This window comes from Phaseolus vulgaris, chromosome 8 (genome assembly GCF_051622355.1).
Source record: "Phaseolus vulgaris cultivar YP4 chromosome 8, ASM5162235v1, whole genome shotgun sequence".
Classification (NCBI taxonomy): domain Eukaryota; kingdom Viridiplantae; phylum Streptophyta; class Magnoliopsida; order Fabales; family Fabaceae; genus Phaseolus; species Phaseolus vulgaris.
Genome location: NC_143505.1, coordinates 3,018,260 through 3,041,925, shown reverse-complemented (window position 1 = coordinate 3,041,925; position 23,666 = coordinate 3,018,260). Strand labels below are relative to the sequence as shown.

At 30.5% G+C, this 23,666-nt stretch overlaps 4 protein-coding genes across 6 annotated transcripts; 1 reads left to right on the top strand and 3 right to left on the bottom strand.

Moving 5' to 3' along the window:
• Nucleotides 1-4,336: 4,336 nt before the first annotated feature.
• On the top strand, nucleotides 4,337-6,312 carry LOC137823875 (expansin-A22). Its single transcript, XM_068629183.2, has 2 exons — nucleotides 4,337-4,517; nucleotides 5,586-6,312. Exons 1-2 carry the CDS (start codon nucleotides 4,379-4,381, stop codon nucleotides 6,209-6,211), a joined length of 765 nt encoding a protein of 254 aa, XP_068485284.1. The 5' UTR covers nucleotides 4,337-4,378; the 3' UTR covers nucleotides 6,212-6,312.
• A 1,085-nt stretch (nucleotides 6,313-7,397) lies between these two features.
• Nucleotides 7,398-10,665, bottom strand: LOC137823876 (F-box family protein). 3 transcript variants are annotated; one of them, XM_068629186.2, is made up of 4 exons: nucleotides 10,512-10,665; nucleotides 10,357-10,399; nucleotides 10,196-10,242; nucleotides 7,398-9,470 (listed from the first exon to the last, which is right to left on the bottom strand). In XM_068629186.2, exon 4 carries the CDS (start codon nucleotides 8,326-8,328, stop codon nucleotides 7,573-7,575), a length of 756 nt encoding a protein of 251 aa, XP_068485287.1. In that variant the 5' UTR covers nucleotides 8,329-9,470; nucleotides 10,196-10,242; nucleotides 10,357-10,399; nucleotides 10,512-10,665; the 3' UTR covers nucleotides 7,398-7,572. The 3 variants fall into 3 exon arrangements, with proteins under 3 accessions (XP_068485287.1, XP_068485285.1, XP_068485286.1); XM_068629184.2 differs by having other exon boundaries at nucleotides 7,398-8,375; nucleotides 10,512-10,663; XM_068629185.2 differs by having other exon boundaries at nucleotides 7,398-8,375; nucleotides 10,495-10,653.
• Nucleotides 10,666-12,208: 1,543 nt separating this feature from the next.
• LOC137827039 (beta-amyrin 28-monooxygenase) lies at nucleotides 12,209-14,394 on the bottom strand. Its single transcript, XM_068633239.2, has 4 exons — nucleotides 13,775-14,394; nucleotides 13,118-13,539; nucleotides 12,737-12,921; nucleotides 12,209-12,626 (listed from the first exon to the last, which is right to left on the bottom strand). Exons 1-4 carry the CDS (start codon nucleotides 14,356-14,358, stop codon nucleotides 12,342-12,344), a joined length of 1,476 nt encoding a protein of 491 aa, XP_068489340.2. The 5' UTR covers nucleotides 14,359-14,394; the 3' UTR covers nucleotides 12,209-12,341.
• A 4,639-nt stretch (nucleotides 14,395-19,033) lies between these two features.
• Nucleotides 19,034-21,530, bottom strand: LOC137826724 (beta-amyrin 28-monooxygenase). Its single transcript, XM_068632821.2, has 4 exons — nucleotides 20,952-21,530; nucleotides 19,991-20,412; nucleotides 19,600-19,787; nucleotides 19,034-19,489 (listed from the first exon to the last, which is right to left on the bottom strand). Exons 1-4 carry the CDS (start codon nucleotides 21,485-21,487, stop codon nucleotides 19,190-19,192), a joined length of 1,446 nt encoding a protein of 481 aa, XP_068488922.1. The 5' UTR covers nucleotides 21,488-21,530; the 3' UTR covers nucleotides 19,034-19,189.
• Nucleotides 21,531-23,666: the final 2,136 nt, after the last annotated feature.

Genomic DNA, 23,666 nt, shown 5'->3' with positions numbered 1-23,666 from the left:
CCATTGAGCTTTGATGGTGATTTGAAGCTGTATAAATGACTAGGTCAGGATGTAAAAAAGGACTCAAGGACATATTTGACTTTTTGCTTTTACTATGGAGTGCATGTTAGAATTAAGGGAGTGCAGAAAGAAAAAGTTATGTGAAATACATTATTCGGCCCGTCATTTTCTTAGCAACTAGGTGGATTTATAGTGAGAGATAATCTTATGGTAATTGCTTCCTGCACCCAACAGAACTTGCATCCAACATAATTTAAAAAAAATTAAAAATATCCTTTATTCTAAAAATAGAAAATCCCGAATTGAAAATAATGAACATAATTCTCATTCATGGTTAACAGGTTGAAAATAAAACTATATCGAATTATATGGAAAATAACAAATTAGAAAGGCGCTGAAATTTATTTTGATAAATTACTGAAATGTCATTTTAACAATACTTGTAATAATTAAATAATAACATAAAGTTTAATTTATATTTGTTTTTTTTTAATTTCACTTAATTTTAATTTTAAATAAAATACGCACACACACACCCACGTACATAATAAAAAGAATATATTTATGTTTTAAAAATTAATGGTTAAAACTTCAAAAACTTAATCATCAGATCGACATTTAAAACTATCCTAAAATTTTTATATTCACATTTGTGTACAAGTATTTATAAGTATTTAAGAAAAATATCATAAAAAAATCTTAACTATCTTTCTCGTAAATATGACAATTATTTTAAAATTTGTTATTAGTAAGTTTAAGTTATTTTTGTAGGGAATAGTGAATTATTAAGAATGCACTAGTCTTGTATATTTTTATTAGAAGTTTAACATTTGATTGACTTAAAATAATATATAATAATAATTTTATTATTATTATTTTCAATAATAACCAATGTAAAATATTATTTGTATATTGAATGATTTTGTAACATTTCTGACTTTCACTTTATGGTAAAAAGATAAAAAATAAAGAGTATTTATGATCTTTTAAAAATATATAAATTTTAAATATTTGTAAATCAATAAATCTTAATCATAAAAATCTTTAAAAAGTCCCATATTTATACAAAATCTTTTCAAATTCGTCTTATGTATTTTTTTAAAAATATCTCAATTGAATATTCCTTAAATAGAGACATTTAAGACAAAAAAAACCATAACATAGGAGAAAATATATTGGAGTTTGTAGTTCTAAACAGTTTTGGTATTTGCAGTGTAAAAGTTTTATGCATTTAGTTTGTTAAGGAAGGAAACGGGAAGAAAAGTTTTCTCTCTCTGTATATATATATATATATATATATATATATATATATATATATATATATATATATATATAAAATTTCAATCCAAACTAATTTTATGATTTTATAATTTTTTATCTTTAAATTAGTATAAATTTATTTTGGAAAAGTTTTATTCAATTTTATTCTTTTTCTCTTTTTTTTTCTTCCATTTTTTTTATCTTACAATTTTATTTAGTATTAGCAAGGGGCGTTATTCGTTTTCTTTATTATGTAGTATTTTATGATAATTACAAGTAAATTAATTAATGTGATAAATAAAGTGATAATTTTAGAAAAAATATCAAATTACTGAAGAATTTTTTTTTTTTTTCATTTCTTAATATTTTTTTTTATCAGTAAACAATAAGTTAATATTGTTTTTTACTATTAAATACACATGGACTTCAACAAATCATTAAACACAAACTAATTTCTTAAAAAATAATTTAATATTTATTTTATTATTAAATACACCTATTACCATAAATCATTAAATACAAATTAACTTCCCAATAAATAACGTAATATTGTTTTGACTATTGAAAACACAAACTACAATAAAATCATTAAATACAAATTAATTTTTAAAATAAAAATAATTAATACTAAATTAAATATTATTTTAAAGATTAAAAACATAATTAATATTTAAAATAATTTGTATTATTAATAAAATTTATTAATTATTTTAAAATTAATATTTAATTAGTTATTAAGATTTTTTTTAAAGTTATGAAATTTCTACAAAGCATTAAATTAAATTTTTAGATGAAAATTTTTGTTGTTTGTAATAATCCTATTAAGTTTTAATAAGATCGAGAAGAGGATATTGTGGTACTAAAAAAAGACATAATTGTTTGTTGAATTAATATAAACAAGATACAATTTGAGCATTCACCATATTCAATTTCTAATTCTATTATGCAAAGTTACTTTTGTAATGTTTAACATGTTTAAAAGTCTTCTCATAGTAATAGTTTTATGTTGTGATGGATGATTATTGTTATTTTAGATGTATGTGAAACTAAAATATCAAATTTTGTAATATGAATTTAAAAAAATTAAAATTGTATTAAACTATTACAGGTCATGAATGACAAAACTACCTTATGTGTATTAGGAAATTACCATAATGGTATTTAGTATATAACTACTTGTATATAAATATTTTTGAAAAATTACAAGTTCCAAAGTTTTATTATATATATTAAATAAGGCGTTACAATCTACACTTTATAAAATATTGTTTTTCCATTTTTTTTTCACTTTCGAAAGTTGATGGTTTTATATTTCAGTGGTTTCATTTCATGATGGACTTTCAAGTATTTGAAGTCATGCATTAATTTATTTACAATAATTCATTCATTGATTATATTTATAAGTTTAAATATTAAATACAAATAAATGCAAAATATTAAAGAAAATATATATTTTTTCTGTATTTTAATTTTAATTTAAAAATAATTAATTTCGAAGTAAAATAATAATTTTATAATACAAAAATTTATTTTTTTCAAAAAAATTAAATTTGTAGATAACTTTTTTAATGATACTGAGATATAGATAAAAAGGTGTGGGTAGATATTTAAATAAACATAAATTATTAATAAACTATGTAATAAAAGTGTTTGAGTTTTAAGGGTTCATTTACTATATTTATGATTTTCTTTATGAAATACATAAAAAGTATTTGTTTTCAGTATTTTTTAAATAGAAAATATATTTGTGCTCAATATAAATGTATAAAATAAAGGATATATATAAAAATAAAAAATAAAACTAATCACATAAATAAGATTTTTTTTTCTTAATAAAAAATTTTGGAAACAAGATTTCGATAAAAAAAAATGAACTTAATTTTCTTTGAAAAATTATTTTTTTTAATAAATAAAAAATAAATAAATGTGATTCCAGTTCTATTTAAAAAAAAAAACACGTTTTAAGAGCAAACTAACTAAAAATAGTTAACTTAAATTGTAACGGGTAGAACAGTTATATTACTCTTTTTTAATTGTGACATTTTTAGAAAAAATGTTTTTTTATCTATTATTTTAAAATTTTAAGATAGCATATATATACATATATTTAACTATACTCTTAATTTAATTAATATAGACAGAAAATGAAAAGAAATATTATAAATTACTCAAATTTATATAAAAAGTAAAAAAACTAAATAATACTTAGGATTAGTACCCAATTTAGAAAGATTTAAACTTTTAAAATTAAAAAATAAAATAATTAATTCCGAGATCTGAATAAAGAGAAAGAAATATAAAAGCAATTACTAACTTTAATTTGTTTGGTTCAAAAGTGAAATTATATTAGGTGAATTACACGGTTTTTTTGACCATGATGGAGTTATTTTTTTAGTTTTTTTATCAAAATGGGGTCCGTTTAAAAAAATTTATAAATTTAGGCAAGTCGTGTCAATTTGGCACGACTTCATATGCACAAATCGTCCCAATTAGGCACGACTACTGCCTTGTCATACTGAAGTCGTGCCAACTTGACACGACTTCTGCCCTGTTAGAGAGAGGAAGACAGAAGTCGTGCCTAATTGGGACGATTTGTGCATATGAAGTCGTGTCGAATTGATACGACTTGCCTAAATTTGTAATTTTTTTTAAACGAATCTCATTTTAATAAAAAACAAAAAAAAAATCTCATGATGGTTAAAAAACCGTGTAATTCACCTAATATAATTTCACTTTTGAAATGTATTTAATTCTCAAAAGAAAAACATATCTAGAATTAATTGCAATTCATAATTATTTCAGAGAAAATAAATCTAAAAAAGTATTAAAATAAGGAAACAATCTTTACAATAATGAATTTAAACGCATATACGATTTCCAATATTTATAATTATCTTTAAAAGCATCATATATGAATAAATTATTTATAGAAACAAAAATGAAGTTGACCAGATATTAAGGATTAAATGTTACTCAATTAACTTGTTCTGATTTTCTGCATTACCACTTAGCACACTCTCACTTATAAATACCACTGTTATTCATTCATTCATCAAATCTTAACCTTAACCTTCCACTTCATCTTCTTCCTCATCTTCTTTCATCTTCTTCTCATCTCATGTTCATGGCTTCGTCTAACAGTTTGCTTCCTTTGGCCCTTTTAATGGTTCTCTGTGTACCAGCCTTCTCATATGACAGTACATGGCAGAGTGCCCATGCAACTTTCTATGGTGACATGCAAGGTGGAGAAACCATGCGTAAGTAAAAACTCTCCCTCATAACTTTATATATGTAATATAAATTCACTGTATCATTCTCAGTTTCTGCATATTTTTTTCCATTTAATTAGTTTTGTTCCCTTTGTATTCATTATTATTCTGTGTTCATCTATCAATGCTACTAATCTGTTAGAGAGAGGAAGAAGAGGGGATGAAGAAGTGCATTAATTATTATTTAAAAATCATTTATTTCTTCATTATCGTGATTTTAAATCATTAATGTATTGTTTCGAAAGTTAGTAATTAGAAAACAAAGAGTAAAAAATGAGATTTTTTTTTTGTTAATTATTATTTATATTGTCTACACTTTTATTTATTTATTTTGTCCATCTTTTCTTTTTAACGGTAGGTTTTTTAATAAAATCTGTTTAACTTATATATATATATATATATATATATATATATTATTTTTTTAAATTTTAACCTGAGATAATTGTTTAATTATATTCTTTATTTAATTAATATAGAAAGAAAAACATTAATTATAACAACAGAAGAAAAAAATTATAACGACACGTAAATATATTTATAAACCAAGAAAACTAAAAAAGGCATAACAGATAACTTACCAAAAAATAGATTAAAAGTAGAAAAATGGAATATTTTTCTTAAGTATATAGAACATTCAACGTACGGAAAGATGCTATTTCTATTTTCATACATAAACAAATTTGGAACAACACATCTCTTTCTTCGAAACACAGGAAGAAGAAGATACAAAATTTGATCTGCAAATTTTCTGTCTCGAAAGAGACAGAAAGGTAGTTTAGATATTTTTCTTTATCATTAATTATTATTTACAAACTTTTGTCCGTATTGCATTCAATTTTATAAATTAAGCAATATTCATTACCATACAAAAGAATAAATGATGCAGAAATTTTGTTTTGGCAGAGCAGATAAAGATAAAAACAGTGTAGGAAAACGAAAAGCAAAGAATCTAAGATACTGTACATGAGTACAGAAATTAAGAAAACTGCACTCCATTAATTAATTTGTATTTTTTCAAAATTCTGATTACTGTTTTGAATGACACATGATATGCAGAGGGAGCTTGTGGTTATGGTAATCTCTTCCAGCAGGGTTACGGGCTTGAAACTGCAGCCCTAAGCACAGCACTATTCAACAATGGTCTGAGTTGTGGTGCATGTTTTGAGATAAAGTGTGTGGACGATCCTCAATGGTGCATTCCAAATGCAGGCTCAATCAAAGTGACTGCAACAAATTTCTGTCCTCCCAATTACTCCTCACCAAATTTTGACCATTGGTGCAACCCTCCGCAGAAACACTTTGACTTGTCCATGAGTATGTTCACCACCATTGCCGAGTACAAAGCTGGGATCATCCCAGTGAAGTATCGTCGTGTGCCATGCTCCAAATCTGGGGGTGTCAAGTTCCAAACTGCTGGGAACCCTTATTGGCTTCAAGTTTTGCTGTACAACGTTGGCGATGGTGGTGATGTTTCTCAGGTGAACATCAAAGGTTCCAACAGCAATGGGTGGACATCCATGTCTAGGGTTTGGGGACAGAATTGGGTCACTGGAGAGAACTTGGTGGGGCAATCTTTGTCCTTTCAGGTAAGTACCAGTGATGGAAGAGTGTTGGAGTTTGATGGGGCTATACCTTCCAATTGGCAATTTGGGCAGAGCTACGAGGCCAACACAAATTTTTAGGTTTTGTGTTTGTGCTGTTTCTGCTCATAAAGTTATAGGAGTATGATGTTTCTAGTGTAAAATTGTACTTTCACATGTTTAAAAAATAAACTTTCACTTCATGTCTCATTTTAGTAATGTATATTAATTAGTATTTTAAGTTAAAAAAGAAAAAAATAGATATAACTATTAATTAATTGATTTTAAAGTTGTTATTTTTATTAATAGGCGTTAAAATATGAACTAGTCGTTTCAATTACATTCAAGTCTCTCGTTCACTTAACTATGCACTGATTTTTATTATTTTACAAAATGCTAACTTCAATACAACTTTAATGCTTTTTTTATGAATGAAAAGAATAAATAAATATGCAGCAGTTAAGCATCTTTCAACCCTATTACAGTTTCTCTAAATTATAATTTATGTATAACCCACAAAATTAGCAAAAAGAAAAAAATTGAAATTTATGTATAACCCACAAAACCAATAAAAGAGTATTCCAAGCTATAATCAACATATAAGTTAGATATATTGATATGAAAGTAACAAATACCCAATAGCCTCTTTAGTAGCCAAAATACAAAATTTAACTCCAACACTAAAAACATTGGTTAAGAAATTACAAAATATTCTTTTAAATAACAACTTGTACACTCTCTCATATACAACTCTAACCATATTTTTATTTATTTATTAATATCTCAACTGTAACCTTAATTAAGAAACAGTATAACTTACATGAACGCTAATTTTAATACAATTAATTTTACAAACATAATTTTTTATATATATAACTAAATAAGATATTATTAATAATGAATATTTTATATTTCATTTTTTAATTACTGACTTAAAAGTATATATTTCCATCATAAGAGGAAGAAATGAGTAGAAAATTTATTGGTATTTGAATTTATTAATTACAATAGAAAAGTAAACAGCGAATAAAAGTAGTTTGTCCCTTTTTAAGCCTCTTTTTGGATGGAGTTCTTGCACAAGAGGAATTGAAGACAGAGAAGGGGAGTTATGGTAGCAGTTTGGACTAGTGAATTTGAACTGATTTTGCAAAAAGATAAATCCTTAAAACAAGTATAAAACATATAGATAATGATTCAAACTTACTAGAAGACTACCCTTGATGTATGGCGTGCAAGGAGGCTCACATGGAAATGATATTCACTCCACCACAGAAATAACATTATTACGTGCTAGAGACATTAATAAAGACATTTATTACAAGGGATTATAGAGAATTTACATAGTCCAAATACTCAAGACATTAACATAAACTTCGCAATGCACCCATATAAACCAACAAGTTAACATAAAATCACAATGTCCAATTACATTCGTTGTATTGTAACAATGGGAAATCTCAGTTTTACTTCCAGTCAAGCATGTCCAACAGCCACAAGACTTCTTCCTTAGAATTTGCCACATCACAGAAATCCATCTGGATCCCAAATACATCCATAAGATCTTCTTTTTTATCTTCCATGAATAACAAAGAGATCCATGCACGGATGCCAGACAAAAAAGGGTAGCAAGGGGCTATGTCTAGGTAATCAAAAGCCAATGCTCTATATGATGAGCGATCAATATAATCAAACATGGATTTATTTATTATGCGAGCAACCTTTTTTGAATCCTTCCTCCCAACCATGACAGAGACACTAACATTCTGATTTTGTCCTGAAGGGATAGTAAACCTGGGTTCCACAGGAAAAGTCATCTTGTATTCCGAACCTTCCAATTGAAATTTGAGCAATTCACAAACCCCAGATGCTGGAATTCTAAAACCTGCTTGAAGGACAGAACCAGGCACCACTTCTGAGAAGATTAATATGTTTTCAGCCCAAATGTCAATGAAAAAATCCAAATCATCAAATGATATTCTTGGAGGGAGAAGAATTCTACGGTGCTGACGTTTATAAAAGGTTTTGTACAAGTTGTAGTAGGTTAAAGTTGAAGGATTAGGTTGCTTGCAGATTGAAGGCCATCTCTTGGCACACAGACATTTCCAAAAGAAATCATCTCTAGCTATGTCTTTCCACAGCTTACAAACAGACATGCAAGAAGCAAGATCAACACCCTCCAGGAATGGGAAAACAGCCTTCAGAACTTCTTCAGATGCCATTGCTAGTTCCAAGATGCAAAAAAATTGAATATATTGTTGATCACACACTGCAATAAAAAAAACCCACACGTAAATACTACGAGGATTCCAAGAGGATGAAAGTGAAGATATGAAGAATAAACTATCTAAAGCCTTTCAAGAGCAAGACTCAACATAAATACTTTACTAAGAAAACATAAGTCCACATCAAATAAAACCCGTAATAATTAATAATTGACAGCACATTGAAATGCATAAAAGATTCATGTTACCTTCCAAATAGAATTACTATAAACAGAGAAAATTCTCCATGATAAATTCAGAAAACTTTGAAAAGAAAAATACAGTGTGGCGACGACCAAACCTCCACCAAAACAGTGATATTATATACACATAGTTGATACAATTCTTTTCTTAATGCAATTTAGGTTGGAAGATTAGAATTTTCAAACATGCTCCATTCCATCACAATGCACCAAAAGCAAACCAAATATTATTCAATCCATAAACGAATTACCCTCTTTCTTTCAAAATTCCAAAGGAAGAGTTTGCCAGATTAGAAAGAAGAAATTAGGATCAGTTTGAAGTCAACGCTGGTTTCACTAATCTATAAGATAAGTCCCGACTTGAAGACAAACCATATGACAGTTTTTAAAACATGGAGCATTATGAGACAAGTTGTAGGATTTTAAAACTAACTCAACAGTCCTCTTTTGTCACCAATTCACCCCATTCCCAACCCTATACCTAAAGTCGACAATCTTATTTCACCATATGTGATGAAAATCTGTCTATTGGATAACTTAAGGACTCAACCAACATTATTTCTGATCACCATGAAAGAAAAGAAAAGAAAAAGAATTGGATATTTGCTCTATTAAAATGTTAATGTTTTGGCTATCCCCATCCTCACAAACTTCACGTTAATGAAAGAATAAAATGAACAAGGAAATAGATACAGAATTTTTAGGCTAAGCATACAAAAGGTCAAACAATGATTACACAACTCTTGCAACATCCATCATAAAGTTCTAATAAATGACAGTTATTTAATCCTCGAAAGGATTCTGCTTCTTCAGGGAATAAAATCTATCCAAAATAATTCTTTCCAGATACAGGGTATGATTGGGTGTGCAGGCAGAAAACAGAGGTTGCAAAATAATCTGCAACGAAAAATCAATATGAAGTGAATTGAGATTAAAATTCTAAATTGATCATCCAGGTAAAATGTTGCTAACGACTTCATTAGTCCACAGATTTTTGCAACCAAATTTGTTTCTCAATCTTCATTCTCGTGAAAAACTAAAGTCAGAAAATAAAAGAATGAGTTTAGTTACTATTTTATATCTTTGAGAGACTAGCTTGTTGACCAATATAGTTGAAGGGGTAAAATGGTAGCGAATAGCATTTGAACTATCAATTTGCTTAAAATGTATCCTCCACCATTTCGTATTTGGTATAGTAGCAAATATACTTTCGTTGCTAATGTTTTACCATAAAACTTTACAGAATAATCAGCATATCACACCAGTAGACACCCTAAAACTCAAATCCATCAACATACAACAACAATAACCATGTCTCAAAAAATCATTTGATATAATTATTTAAAAATTAATATTTTCTATATTTTAGTTTTACAAGAATCAAAGCAAGATCATTTTACACTCCATATCAACAACTTCAACTAACATCCATCAATAACAAAAACTGGGCCGGGGGGTGGGGGAAGGTACATGCACATCATGACATGATTCATGATCACAACAATGTTACGGAAGAGAAGGACACAGAAAAAAAAACCCAATGATTGTGCAGGAAGAAGAGAGACAATGAAGCTAAGGACAGAACTACATAACTAAAATTGACGAAACAGGTTGGGACATACCTTAATAACAAATGGAATGTGCTGAATTCCTATTTATTTTGGTTCCTCTGCCATACAACAAAATGAAATAAAGTTTCAATAACATCGTTTAATACCGCACATATGAAAAATAAAAGAAAAATAAAAAAGCGTTGAAATTGACAAATTCGAAATAAAAGTACCCAAGCAGTCTACAAGGCATGTGTCCAGCAATGAGATGTCGAGCTAGAAGGAAAAATGAAGAAAAACCGATTATGCTAAATCATGCAAACGATGATGAAAAACCTAAAAATTGAACATAAAATATTAAACCATGGCACCGTGAAGAGGGGGTTACCGGCGTGAGATGAAACGGTTAGTGGCGCGTAGCGCACGGCGGAGGAGGAGTGGTGAGGGAAATGGATCTGATCCTGGAACCATAAAAGGGAAGGAGAGAGAAGAGAAGAGAAGAGAGGGTGAGGGGAGTGAAAAGAGAGAGGTTATTAGAAGAAAAAAACAGAGAGCTTGGGAAAGTGTGAAAATCATAGAGGCCCAACAGTGGGCCCAAACTAAACTGACCCAAAAATTGATAACGGAACAAAGAAACAATTTTAGTTTTTTAATCAATTCAAGTGCTTACAGCAAAAAATAAGAAGTAGGCCTCTCCACATTTTAGTCGCGAGTTTTAAAGTTTTTAAATCTATAATATAACTAGTTTTTAGTTTTTGAAAAATGAGCTTATAGTTTTGAAATTTAACATTTTTCTAATTTTTAGTTTCAAAATAAATTTGTTTAAAAATCTTTATTATGTTCCAAATATGTAGTTACGAACGGACACACAGATATGTATAATCTCTAAAATGTAGGACACAAGGACACCTGATCTATATATTATATAATTTTATATAATTATAAATTATATAAATTAACAATAAAAATTTATGTGCATAAATATGTTTCAGATATTTTTTGGAGAAAAAAAATGTTTTTCATGACTAGTTCAAAAGGACTTGTTCCTTATTTTTATAATCACAATAAAAATTTATACAATAAATTTGAGTTTTTAGAAAAACAATGTATGTCTCATTTTTAAAATTTTGTTAGAACTGTGGTAAAATTGTTAGAAATCCAACAAACATTTTTAAATTTGACATTTTACTAATATGTGTCCTACAGTGTCCGATATATGTATTTGACACAAACACATCATTTAAGAGGAGTGTCCGAACCTCAGAAGTTAAAAATAGTCACCTAAAAAAATCAACTTAATAAACAAGTAGGTGAATAATTAATTACAGTTTAATCAAAATTTAAATTGTAATCATAACTACATTAATTATTTATATGTCATAATTACTTGAAAAAATTCATTCAAAAAAAGTTTATGAAAGTAACATGTAAAAAGCTTACAACAAGTAATAATACTTATTTACGTGTGACATTTTAATTTGAATAAAAAAGATATAACGATAAAATCATTTCAATTCATCAATAAAAATAATATAAAAAATTATTATACAACTATAAATATTTCGTTTTTAATTTTTGGATCCTATTAATAGGAGTGTTTAAAAACTAGTATGAATGGTTAATTGAATTAAATCAAATCATTAAAAACTATTATTTTAAAAAGAGCTAAACTATTTTACAGTTCAATATAAGAATGATTTAGTGTACCAGGTTAGAAATACTCCTACTAGTTGAGTTACATAGTTAGAGTTTTTTTTATAATAGCTTCTTTGCATAAATTTTTCCTTTTATAAATACCTATTATGAATCTTTGTAAAGTACTCAATAAAGAATATATTTCTTTACTCTCTCATCTTTGGATACTCTTATATGTATCACGAGCTCTTTGATTTTTTTTCCACTCTCGTCATGTCTTCTTCCTTTTCTCTTGCTTCCGCTCAAGAACATTCTTCCTCTTCCTCTCTTACCTCTCAACTTCATACTTTTTTTAATTTCATCATATAACTCCAAGAGTTTTCAAATTATCATTTCAGTAAAAATTAGAGTAAACTTTATATATATATATATATATAACATATCAAAATGTGAACTGGGAATTCGCACTTATTTAGTACTTGACATATATGATACACACGATTATACGTTTATTCAGGCTTGCTGATAAAAAAAATAAAATTCAGGCTTTCTTCGTCGTTTCCACATTCCAAATATTCTGTTTTCAAGGTTTGTGAGGATAAAGACGAACAGGAAGGCCTTTTGCAGGAACAGGCAAGGGATCTATAATAACTTTCTCATTAGGAATCATGGCTTCCCACTTGAACCTTTTCACCAAGTTGTGCATGAAAACCAATATTTCCATTTGTGCATACTCTTTTTCAGGACACATCCTTGGTCCTCCTCCAAATGGCACAAAAGTATAAGGAGCTGGTCCTCTTCCTTCAAATTTCTCTGGCTCTGGGAAGCACTCTGGATTCCTATGTGTCGAACTTGCATTCCAATACAACTGCACCAACACCAAAACACATTCAACAATTCCATTCATCTTTCCTCTTATCTCACTAACACACTTTTTCTTATATATTATAGGACCATACTTTCATGCATTAACAATACCTTCCAGCCTTTTGGAATAAATCCATTGAACATAAAGTCATTCATGGCTTCCCTAAAAGAACCTTGGAGTGGAGGGGCAAGCCTCATTACTTCACAAGCTACATTCCACGAATATTTCATCTTCTGGATGTCATCCCAATTCAACAATTCTCCGGGACCTTTCGATTTTGCAATCTCCATTTGTTCTGACAAAATTACAACATAAATCAAACAAATCATCATGGAAGAGTTTACTGTCAGGAATGTATTTTTTACGTTGTTAATCAATAAAAATCATCCTTTATATAACTTTTAAGATAATAATATTAGTTCATGGTTAATAACGATGTAAAAGATATACTTATTCATGTTGAAAGAAGACGAAGCAAGAGAGTGATATACCCTTATAGACATTATCATAAATATTGGGAGGGAGCTCAGCAAGGTATTTGACGACAAAAGTGCATGCAGAGCTTGCAGTGTCGTGGCCTCCTATCAACAGGCCAAGGATCTTGTCAGCAATATATCGATCAGCCATATACTGTCCATTCTCATCGCATGATGACAACATGTGAGACAGAATGTCTTGTGTGACTGAGGCTGTTCCATTAGCCAAGTCCTCCTTCCTCTGTCTGATAATCTTCAACAGCTTCTCCTTAATGATCACTGAGGCCTTGATGGCTTTGTTGAACGGAGTGCCGGGCAAGTCAATGGGCACTGACATGATTCCTGGGGCTATTTTATTGAAAGACTCTGCCAAATTCGCCACATGGATCGGATCATCAACGTTCAAGAACAAACGGCAAGCCACCCAGAAGGTATAGCTGTGTTGAGAAAGTTGGTGAACATGAAGGTAAACATTGCACCAAATGGAAGAAAAAACATGCATGCAGAGTAAACAACGTTAAACCAAACAATCTAGGATCAGATGTTTCGTTTTTAAAAGTTTGTTTTAATACTAGGTTTCAAGTCAACATCAAGCTTGTCACATGCAAGTAAGGAAACCATGCACAACTCCATTAGAGTCGAAAGAGAAAAAAGTTAAAGAGGAATAAGCACCTCTTGGCCAAGGGGAAGACGATGACAGAGGTGTTGTTCTCCCATTCTGAAGCGAAGTGTCTTTGGGCGACGGTGTCCATGATACCAACGTAACCTTGGAGGGCTTGGGCGCTGAGGAACTGAGGGAGCATCTGCCTCAGCTTCTTGGCTTCAACCTTAGAGCTGGTTTCAAGCGATGATGGGAATATCTTGTTCACATTGTCTGGCCACCAAAACACGACCAGTTTGTTTTCGTTAGAGAACAAGAACTTGTTGCATTCAGCTTCACAGAGCATAACTGTACTCTCTCCAAAGAGAGAGGTTTTGAACACTTTGGAAGAGTACTTGGCCATGCGTTCGTATATGAACTTCTCTGGATGCCCTTTCCACCCCAATGATAGATACTCAATACTCTCGCCGATCGCCGGGAACCCCATATTTCCCGGCGGCAAGTTAGGGTCAGAGGACTGAGCATAATGGCTATAGAAAAGGAAGAAAAAAGCGACAGAGATGAGGGACACAAAGAGGAGCAGAAGGGAGAGATAAAACTGCTCCATGTTTTTACTTTCTTTTCGCACAGTTATTTTTCTCTCTTTCTGGCGCATTTATAAGCTCCAGAAAATTTTTGATCGCAGACTTTCATTTATCATAATGTAGCAGATGAAGGAGGAGTATCTTCTCTTTCTTAGAAGTTTACTGAGAATTGTGTATTCGTGCTAGTGCTACGGTGTGCTCGTGCGAAGCGTGTATTCATAATAAATATTTCTTTTTTTGGTCGGCATAGTTATAGTAGGAACCTGATACTTGACACATACACTTAACAAACAAACAAATTAATTAATATTTTAATTATTTTAATTTTAATTTTTTATTTAAAATATTATAATATTATTATAAAGGGTTGTTGAATAATGTTATTTACTTTTGTTAACAAAACATTTTCCTTCACAGTAACAATGTTGGAGGTGAAAAGAATTTTTTTGTATAGAGTGCGTATAATTTGAAAATTTGGAAAGTAATAATTTATGCTTAATAATTTTGTATTAAAAATAACTTATTTCAAATAACCATACTTGTTTTTTTACATTTCCAAATTTTATACCATCGTTTTCTTCACTCATCAAACTGTCCGGAAAGAGGAGAGAAACTGTGTGTGGCAAAATTATTTCCTCACTAAGAAATGAATAATAATATTGGAGAAAAATTGTCTAGTATTGTTAGTAAAAAAATATATTGTCACTTAATAATAAATTGGTTTGTATAATAAGCATATTATTAACTTTTAAAATAAATAGAAAATATTTTTTTTATCAATATTATGAAATAGTTTTACGATATAATTCATAAACTATTATTTATATTAACCATAATTTCTAATTAATTGGTAGTATGAATTTAGTAATAGGAGTAATATATAGTTAATAAATCCTATAATGAGTATCTTAATAGTTATAACAACTATAATTCCAATTAATTAATAATACAAAATTACCAAAAATGATATGATCTTCTAATTTTATTTTTATGAATATAAACCCTGAATTTTAATGTTCTTCATGAATTTATAGAATTTATTCTATTTATAAATAAATACCTTAAACTTTAATTTTTTAATTAATCTGTTTTTAAAACAAATGCCTAAAATCTTAAATTGATCAATTTCTATGAATAGGTTCAGCACTGAAAACTAGTACAACAAATTTCCATAAAGCTGAATTATTTAATGTGTACGACTGATTCAGCTGAAGTGATCCGAATCAGCATGCAGAAGGCCATGCAGTATGCCAACTGTCTCCTTTTTATCATCAATTCATCACACCTGTACACAAAATATGCCACGTGTCATCTTTCACAAAAAATAATATAATATCCATGAAGAGCTTTTTAGTTATCCATGCATGTGTTAAGAATAATAATAAAAAATAACAGTAAAAAATTATAATAATATTATATAATTGGAACTGGTTCTTTATGATTTTTAAAAAAAGCGTCTCTGCATGCATAAATAGTGAAAATTAATGATTAAGGACACGTCATTTTGTTGTGCGCATTTCAGATTGACAAGTGGCATTAAACGTTGCAGAGTGACACCTGGACACCCAAAATAATCTATAGTCTATAGCATCAAAGATTCCGACACTCTTTCGAAACAAAATTAAACTTTTGGATCATTCAAACTTTCTGTCATAGCAAATCTAAATGTCTATACTTACATGTGCTTACAGATTTAACAAGCATAAAATACAATTACAACAATTTTTTTTTAACTTTTGTTTTAATCTCTGAGTTTTTAATTTGGATTCCTCTCCTCATGAGTTCCAATTATATTACACTTCCATTGTTACTTCTATCACTTTCTTCTCTTATTACTTACTCTCATGTGTTACATGTCTATGAGCATTCCACAAATGATAACATTACTTCAGATAACATAATCCACACTTTTTATATAATCACATTATAATTTTTAATATTATTATTTTAATATCTTTTTATATTATTTAATTTTAAATTTATTTTTTATTATATATATTTATTTTTAAAGTCATCACACTATATCTGTTACATGAAAACAAAAATGATCAAGAACGACTTTACACGAGTTCTGATTTGGTCAAAACAAGTAATGGAAGGTTTGACTACAAAAAATATTGGTTCTGCAACTTACACTGTCCCACATTCTTCCACAACATTTTTTAAAACCATTTGTTGAATTTCTAAACATTTACCTGGTGTTTTCAAATTTGCCAAAAACAATGTGTTTCTTTGAATTATACCCTAACCATTGCTCTCCCTCCCACGTTGCTCTCTCAATGGAACACCTGCTTTAAAATCCTTAGGGAAAATTATTGATCTGCTTGCTATCCTTTTTATAAGACCCTAAATAAGCACAATTTTTTGAGGAAATATTATTATTTTGGTAGAGTTAGAATTTTGAATCAAGAAACGGCTAGAAAGTATCAACTTAATTATTGGGACAAATGATCATTTCTTGAAATATGGAGATTCTATTTTTATTTTATTTCCTTGCAAACGATACAAGACATATAACTAAATTTGTATTTATACACTTTTGAAATTCAAAATATGGAGAAATGTTTTTGGCAATTTGATAAAGAGAGTATATCTCTATCATGGTTATTTCCTGCATCTTGCGATCTTATCATGAATTCACCAATTCTTGTGACGATCATCTTTAAGCTTATCAAACCTTGTTTGTGGCGCCTCCCTCTCTTCAGGTTTTCATTGTTATTGTTTTTAATTGATTCAATTTCGTAATCCTAAATTCTTTATTCTATTATTAGTTCTATTTGGAATCATATCAACCTTTCAATGACACATAACAAGGGTTGTTGTCAAAGACTTTCATCAAACATAAAGTTTTGATTACACATAAAACTTTCATTCTTATTGTTAAACCCACTACCATTTGCATCATTCTCACGCTAACCTCATCTTCAAAGTGACCAATTTATCAAATTGATATTGTTCCCGCCGGTTGACCTGGGTCGTCTTTATGCGTGGCTTGTCCTCACGAGCTAGGACACCTTCGTTCTGCCTCGTCTATGAGTACCTGAAAAAGAAGAACAAAGGGGCGCCCTCGCGGCCGTTTGCACTCCGACAATCAAGTCAGCTAGCGAGAAACATCAAAGGTGACGCACCCCCGTATCGGAACACTTGAGAATGCTCTGAGGGTGGTCGAAAACTGTACTAAAGAACTGAACTGTGTTGCCCTAATTGCCTTGTGCTCACAGTGGGTGCGCCGTCAAGAACAACTAGGGTTTAGTGCTCTGTGTAACTATGAGAATTAGGTTAAAGCTTGTAAAACTGTACCTTACTAGGGCTCTTAGTGCCCTTTATATAGGTGGAAACTAGGGTTTACCTTTGCGCTGTTGCTCTTATCTAGGGTTCCTTGGAGAAGGTCCTTATGCCGCTATTCCTAGGATCTGAGCGTATCTGGCACATGGACTTCCCTTATCTGGAGTGCAATGAATAACCTTGTGGCCGCTTGGGTTCTAACTTGAGTGCCGTATCTCTCGCGCCATCATACTTCGTGGGTGCCCTAATTAATCACGTGTCATGCATGCAGCCTTCCTTGGAGATCTTTAATGAGCACGTGGGCATTGTCACGTGCCCCTTTGACTCGATCGTTTATTCTGTGCGGAGGGTTCCACAACGCCGCCACCCAACTTAGGGTTATTCCATCGTGTGGGCCCTCTTCTCTGCGAAATGCTTCTGTCACGCGGATTGACTCTTCGGGCGATGTCTTACTTAGGCGATGTCTCGCTTGGGCGACGTCTCGCTTGGGCGACGTCTTGCTTAGGTGATGTCCTTCTCTTAGGCGATGACTCATCTTAGCGGCGACACATCTCGGCGATAACCGATTATGTATACTGCAGAACGCCGCTTCTACATATGGCGACTATGTTGACTTCTTGACCACCTACCTTCCTCTTGTCCACGTCATCACACCCGATGACCTGGTCGGTACAGATATCAACAATACATTTTTTTTATGGTGACTTACAAAAAACCATTTATATACAACAACCACAAGGTTTTGGTTGTTGATTCCAACCTTGTGTGTAGATTACAAAAGGCTACATACAACCTCAAACAAGTTCCACGTTCTTGATTTCAAAAGCTGAGTATAATTCTATGTTCAAATGGTTTTACGCACACTAAGAGTGATTCTTCCTTATTCACTAAATTTGTTGGTCACTCTACTTTATCTGTTCTTATATATGTCAATGATATAATCATTAAAAGGTTAAAGTGGTTGATAGTTAAAATCTTAGTAGCTAATAAAACACGAATTTAGAAACTAGTTTATAATAAAAGTTTATTATAAAAAAACTACTTTAAATATCAATAATTTTTTAGTTTATGAAATGATATTTAATTTAATTAATATAATAACTAATTATTTTTTATCTTTAAAATTAGTTTTTATTTAATAATTTTCTGTAGTAAATTATTTTTATCACAAATTTTTAAAAAATATTTTTGAGTATTAAATTTTTTCTGGGTATACAAATATGTCAAATATATAAAAATATACTAAAATTTTAAACAAATTATATGCCGATTTATATACATGTAAAAAAATTGAAAGCATAAAACCCCAATATAAGAGTAAGTTCCACCACTACTTATCATTAAATATAATTTCTAAAACACTTTTTCTTTGTCTCACGATAATCATTCTACCTCAAAATCCGTCTTATTCAATTTCATTTTTTTTTTTTATAGTGTAGCATGATATTTGTGATAGTAGTATTAAAGAATGGAAAAACCAAGGATGATTATTTTTAAGTCCCATAAATACAACCTATATTACAAATAAATAAGGAGAGACATTATTCAGACTTTAGGCCATAGAACTAGTGCACAAGGATTGAGATTGGTTGAGAATATCAAAATATAATTCTGTTTTCAAGGTTGGTGAGGATAAAGACGAACAGGAAGGCCTTTTGCAGGAACAGGCAAGGGATCTATAATAACTTTCTCATTAGGAATAATGGCTTCCCACTTGAACCTTTTCACCAAGTTGTGCATGAAAACCAATATTTCCATTCGTGCATACTCTTTTCCAGGGCACATCCTTGGTCCTCCTCCAAATGGCACGAAAGTATAAGGAGCTGGTCCTGTTCCTTCAAATCTACTTGGATCAAATTTCTCTGGCTCTGGGAAGCACTCTGGATTCCTATGTGTCGAACTTGCATTCCAATACAACTGCATCAACACCAAAACACATTCAACAATTCCATTCATCTTTCCTCTTATCTCACTAACACACTTTTTCTTATATATTATAGGACAATACTTTCATGCATTAACAATACCTTCCAGCCTTTTGGAATTGAGAATCCATTGAACATAAAGTCATTCATGGCTTCCCTAAAAGCACCTTGGAGTGGAGGGGCAAGCCTCATTACTTCACAAGCAACATTCCACGAATATTTCATCTTCTGGATGTCATCCCAATTCAACAACTCTCCCGGAGCTTTCGATTTTGCAATCTCCATTTGTTCTGACCAAATTACAACATAAATTAAACAAATTATCATTCAAGAGTTTCCTATTAGGAATGTATTTCTTACGTTGTTAATCAATAAAAATCATCCTTTATATAACTTTTAAAGATAATGATATATATATTAGTTTATGCTTAATAACCATGTAAAATATATGCTTATTCATGTTGAAAGAAGACAAAGCAAGAGAGTGATATACCCTGATAGACATTATCATAAATATTGGGAGGGAGCTCAGCAAGGTATTTGACGACAAAAGTGCATGCAGAGCTTGCAGTGTCGTGGCCTCCTATCAACAGGCCAAGGATCTTGTCAGCAATATATCGATCAGCCATATACTGTCCATTCTCATCGCATGATGACAACATGTGAGACAGAATGTCCTGTGTGACTGAGGCTGTTCCATTAGCTAGGTCCTCCTTCCTCTGTCTGATAATCTTCAACAGCTTCTCCTTAATGACCACTGAGGCCTTAATGGCTTTGTTGAACGGAGTGCCGGGCAAGTCAATGGGCACTGACATGATTCCTGGGACTATTACATTGAAAGACTCTGCCAAATTCGCCACATGGATCGGATCATCAACGTTCAAGAACAAACGGCAAGCCACCCAGAAGGTATAGCTGTGTTGAGAATGTTGGTGAACATGAGAAGGTAAACAATGCACCAAATGGAAGAAAAAACATGCATTCAGAGTAAACAACGTTAATGTTGAATAAACTTTAATGAAATTTGTGGGTTTTAAAGTTAGAAGTTACTAGAAAAGTAGAATGGGAGTTTGGAGATGTAAAAGGTCAAAAGTTGTGAGTGGGATTTTAATTGTGTTGTTAGTGGGGTTTTAAGGCCATAATGAAGAATTTTCTAGAAGAGCTTCCTAAAGCCTATAAATAGGATGCTCTCTCAATTGTAAGATACACCACAGAAAGAAATACAATAAAGAGAATTGCAAAGAAAAGTGTTTCTTTTAGAGAGAATTTAAGTGTGAGTGAGTGTCTATTTTTTTACAGTTAAACCAAACGATCTAGGATCAGATGTTTCGTTTTTGAAAGTTTGTTTTAATACTAGGTTTCCAGTCAACATCAAGCTTGTCACATGCAAGTAAGGAAACCATGCACAACTCCATTAGAGTCGAAAGAGAAAAAAGTTAAAAAGGAATAAGCACCTCTTGGCCAAGGGGAAGACGATGACAGAGGTGTTGTTCTCCCATTCTGAAGCGAAGTGTCTTTGGGCGACGGTGTCCATGATGCCAACGTAACCTTGGAGGGCTTGGGCGCTGAGGAACTGAGGGAGCATCTGCCTCAGCTTCTTGGCTTCAACCTTAGAGCTGGTTTCAAGCGACGATGGGAATACCTTGTTCACACTGTCTGGCCACCAAGACACGACCAGTTTGTTTTCGTTAGAGAACAAGAACTTGTTGCATGCAGCTCCACAGAACATAACTGTTTTCTCTCCAAAGAGAGAGGTTTTGAACACTTTGGAAGAGTACTTGGCCATGCGTTCGTATATGAACTTCTCTGGATGCCCTTTCCACCCCAATGATAGAAACTCAATGCTCTCGCCGATCACCGGGAACCCCATATTTCCCGGTGGCAAGTTAGGGTGAGAGGACTGAGCATGATGGCTATAGAAAAGGAAGAAAAAAGAGATAGAGATAAGGGACACAAACAGGAGAAGAAGGGAGAGATAGAATTGCTCCATGTTTTTCCTATCTTTTGAGGTTTGTGTTGGTATGGTGTTTGGTTATAATTGCTCAGAATTTATAAGAGCTAGCATGGTATTTGGTTCGGCTCTTTCGGGCACGGGCGAGAAAGTTGGAGATACGGTGAATTAAATATATACTCTTGAGATTCGCGAACAGCGAGTATAGAGATTATGCATTTGAATAGTTATGTTATGTGGAGCACATGATTTATGATTTGGTTCCTTTGTGTAGCTATTATCTTGCATTGACTTTAATATTTTTTGCATTGCACATCCCAGTATTTGCGATCGTTGAGTACGAAACCATGTTGTGATGACTTTTGGCATCATAAGTGAAGAGCCAAATCTCAGTAACTTCACTGGCTAAAACCTCTGGTCAAATTTGACTCAACTCAGAACATTTTAATACTAAGTATTCAGTCAACGTTTCATATGTTAAATTGGACTCTAACGAAGACACGTTTGAGTTCTTTCCCGAGAAAATGTCAAATTATTACCATTGAATCATAACTTTTCATTAAAAAAAATGTTATCACTTCTAGTTTATCAACATTTCTTAAAAAAAAATTCAAAATACAACTTTTAATTTAAGATATCACGTAAAAATCAAGATACCACATTTTTTAATTTAAGATAATAACAAGTATTTGAGTCTTTTCTCTCCTACACCTTCAAGCTCATTTTTAATGAATGTGGGACCAAATTAACACTTAAAATTCTAGTATATATGAATAAAGATAAAATAATAAAAAAAGACATAAAGATAGGAAGATCCCTCAAATATTTTATTTTATTATATGTATTCTTTGTTAAAAAATTAGTTAAAAGAAGTAATAATTATTAATTCTCTTCATTTTTATATTGTTATTATTATTATTTTGAAATTCTTATACAAGTATATTTAAATTACTTATTAGTATTTTGATAATAAAAACAAATGAATAATCGATTCATTTATTATTTAAAAATCAAGTTATAAAAATTATAAATATACATTAGTTAAAGAAAATAATAATGATTAATTATTTCTATTCTACTATTCTACTACACTACTACTATTATTATTGTTATTATTATTTTTTTAGAATCTTATCCAAGTGGATATATTCAATTCACTTATTTAGACATCACCATTAAGATTCATTTGCAAGAAGTATACAACATGAAGTATACAGCATAAGATAAGTGTACAGCATAAGAAAAGGATATTTTTCTTTGCACAATTTGTCTAACTACTTTCTATAATTCCCTAATATGCATATTTTTTAATAAGAAAAAAAAATATAAATAAAAGAGTATATGGGTACTTCAGGTTCTCTATAAAAAGTTAAAAAAAAAATAAAATTAAAATCCACAAAATTATAATATTTGTACAAAATTTAAAATAATATTAATAACTAACAATAATCTGAACATATCTCGAATTGTAATTATCATATAAAGCATAGAATTTTCAATAAAAAAATCTCTCACCTTTAGAGTTAAAAAACTAACATAATCCTCGATAATGTAAGTAAAGTTGTTAACTTGAGAAAAAAAAATACTATTGAAATTAGGAATTAGGTTTAGGGTTAGGGTGACTCTAACCAAATTTTCGTATATTGTAACAAATCCTAATTTATATATAATTTCATAACCCACCACATTACATCTCACTAATATATAGATATAATGATGGTATAATTAATTCCGGCAATCCATTTGTAATCTTAAAAATGAATATATAATTTATGCAAATGAATTAGAATAAGAGTGTCCCGTGTGAAATGTAATATAGCGAAGATCGTGTCTAAAACGTTGAAGAAAAGTGAAATGCACGTAGCTACTATAAGCTCAAACCCACGCTCTTACCACTATCAAACCAACCTGTATTCATCTGCCAACTCAACATTTCTCTTTTAATTATTTTTTCCTTTTAATTAAACCAATTTTATAGTGTTAATTAATCAATTGCAGAGGCTAGTGGAGGTATATGCAATCCTATGATATTCGATATGTTTGTCACTACTTGTAACATGTGATCTTAACTTATTTTTGCTGTTCTTTTTATAAAACAAAGGGTTTGACACTAATTCTTATCTTATAGAAGTGACATCCCTATAACGTGCCAATTATTAAAATCATTCTTAACTTGATGGATTGTAATTCTATAATGGTAGCTTGCAATCTCTTCTTA

Bases quoted from the DNA above. Each gene is read 5' to 3' on its own strand.
- LOC137823875 (XM_068629183.2), top strand. From the start codon at position 4,379: ATGTTCATGGCTTCGTCTAACAGTTTGCTTCCTTTGGCCCTTTTAATG. The intron at 4,518-5,585 runs GTAAGTAAAAAC...CATGATATGCAG, and splicing joins GCAAGGTGGAGAAACCATGC to AGGGAGCTTGTGGTTATGGT.
- LOC137823876 (XM_068629186.2), bottom strand. From the start codon at position 8,328: ATGGCATCTGAAGAAGTTCTGAAGGCTGTTTTCCCATTCCTGGAGGGT.
- LOC137827039 (XM_068633239.2), bottom strand. From the start codon at position 14,358: ATGCGCCAGAAAGAGAGAAAAATAACTGTGCGAAAAGAAAGTAAAAAC. The intron at 13,540-13,774 runs GTGCTTATTCCT...TTCTCAACACAG, and splicing joins GTCTTCCCCTTGGCCAAGAG to CTATACCTTCTGGGTGGCTT. The intron at 12,922-13,117 runs GTATATCACTCT...TAATTTTGTCAG, and splicing joins TTATGATAATGTCTATAAGG to AACAAATGGAGATTGCAAAA.
- LOC137826724 (XM_068632821.2), bottom strand. From the start codon at position 21,487: ATGGAGCAATTCTATCTCTCCCTTCTTCTCCTGTTTGTGTCCCTTATC. The intron at 20,413-20,951 runs GTGCTTATTCCT...TTCTCAACACAG, and splicing joins GTCTTCCCCTTGGCCAAGAG to CTATACCTTCTGGGTGGCTT. The intron at 19,788-19,990 runs GTATATCACTCT...TAATTTGGTCAG, and splicing joins TTATGATAATGTCTATCAGG to AACAAATGGAGATTGCAAAA.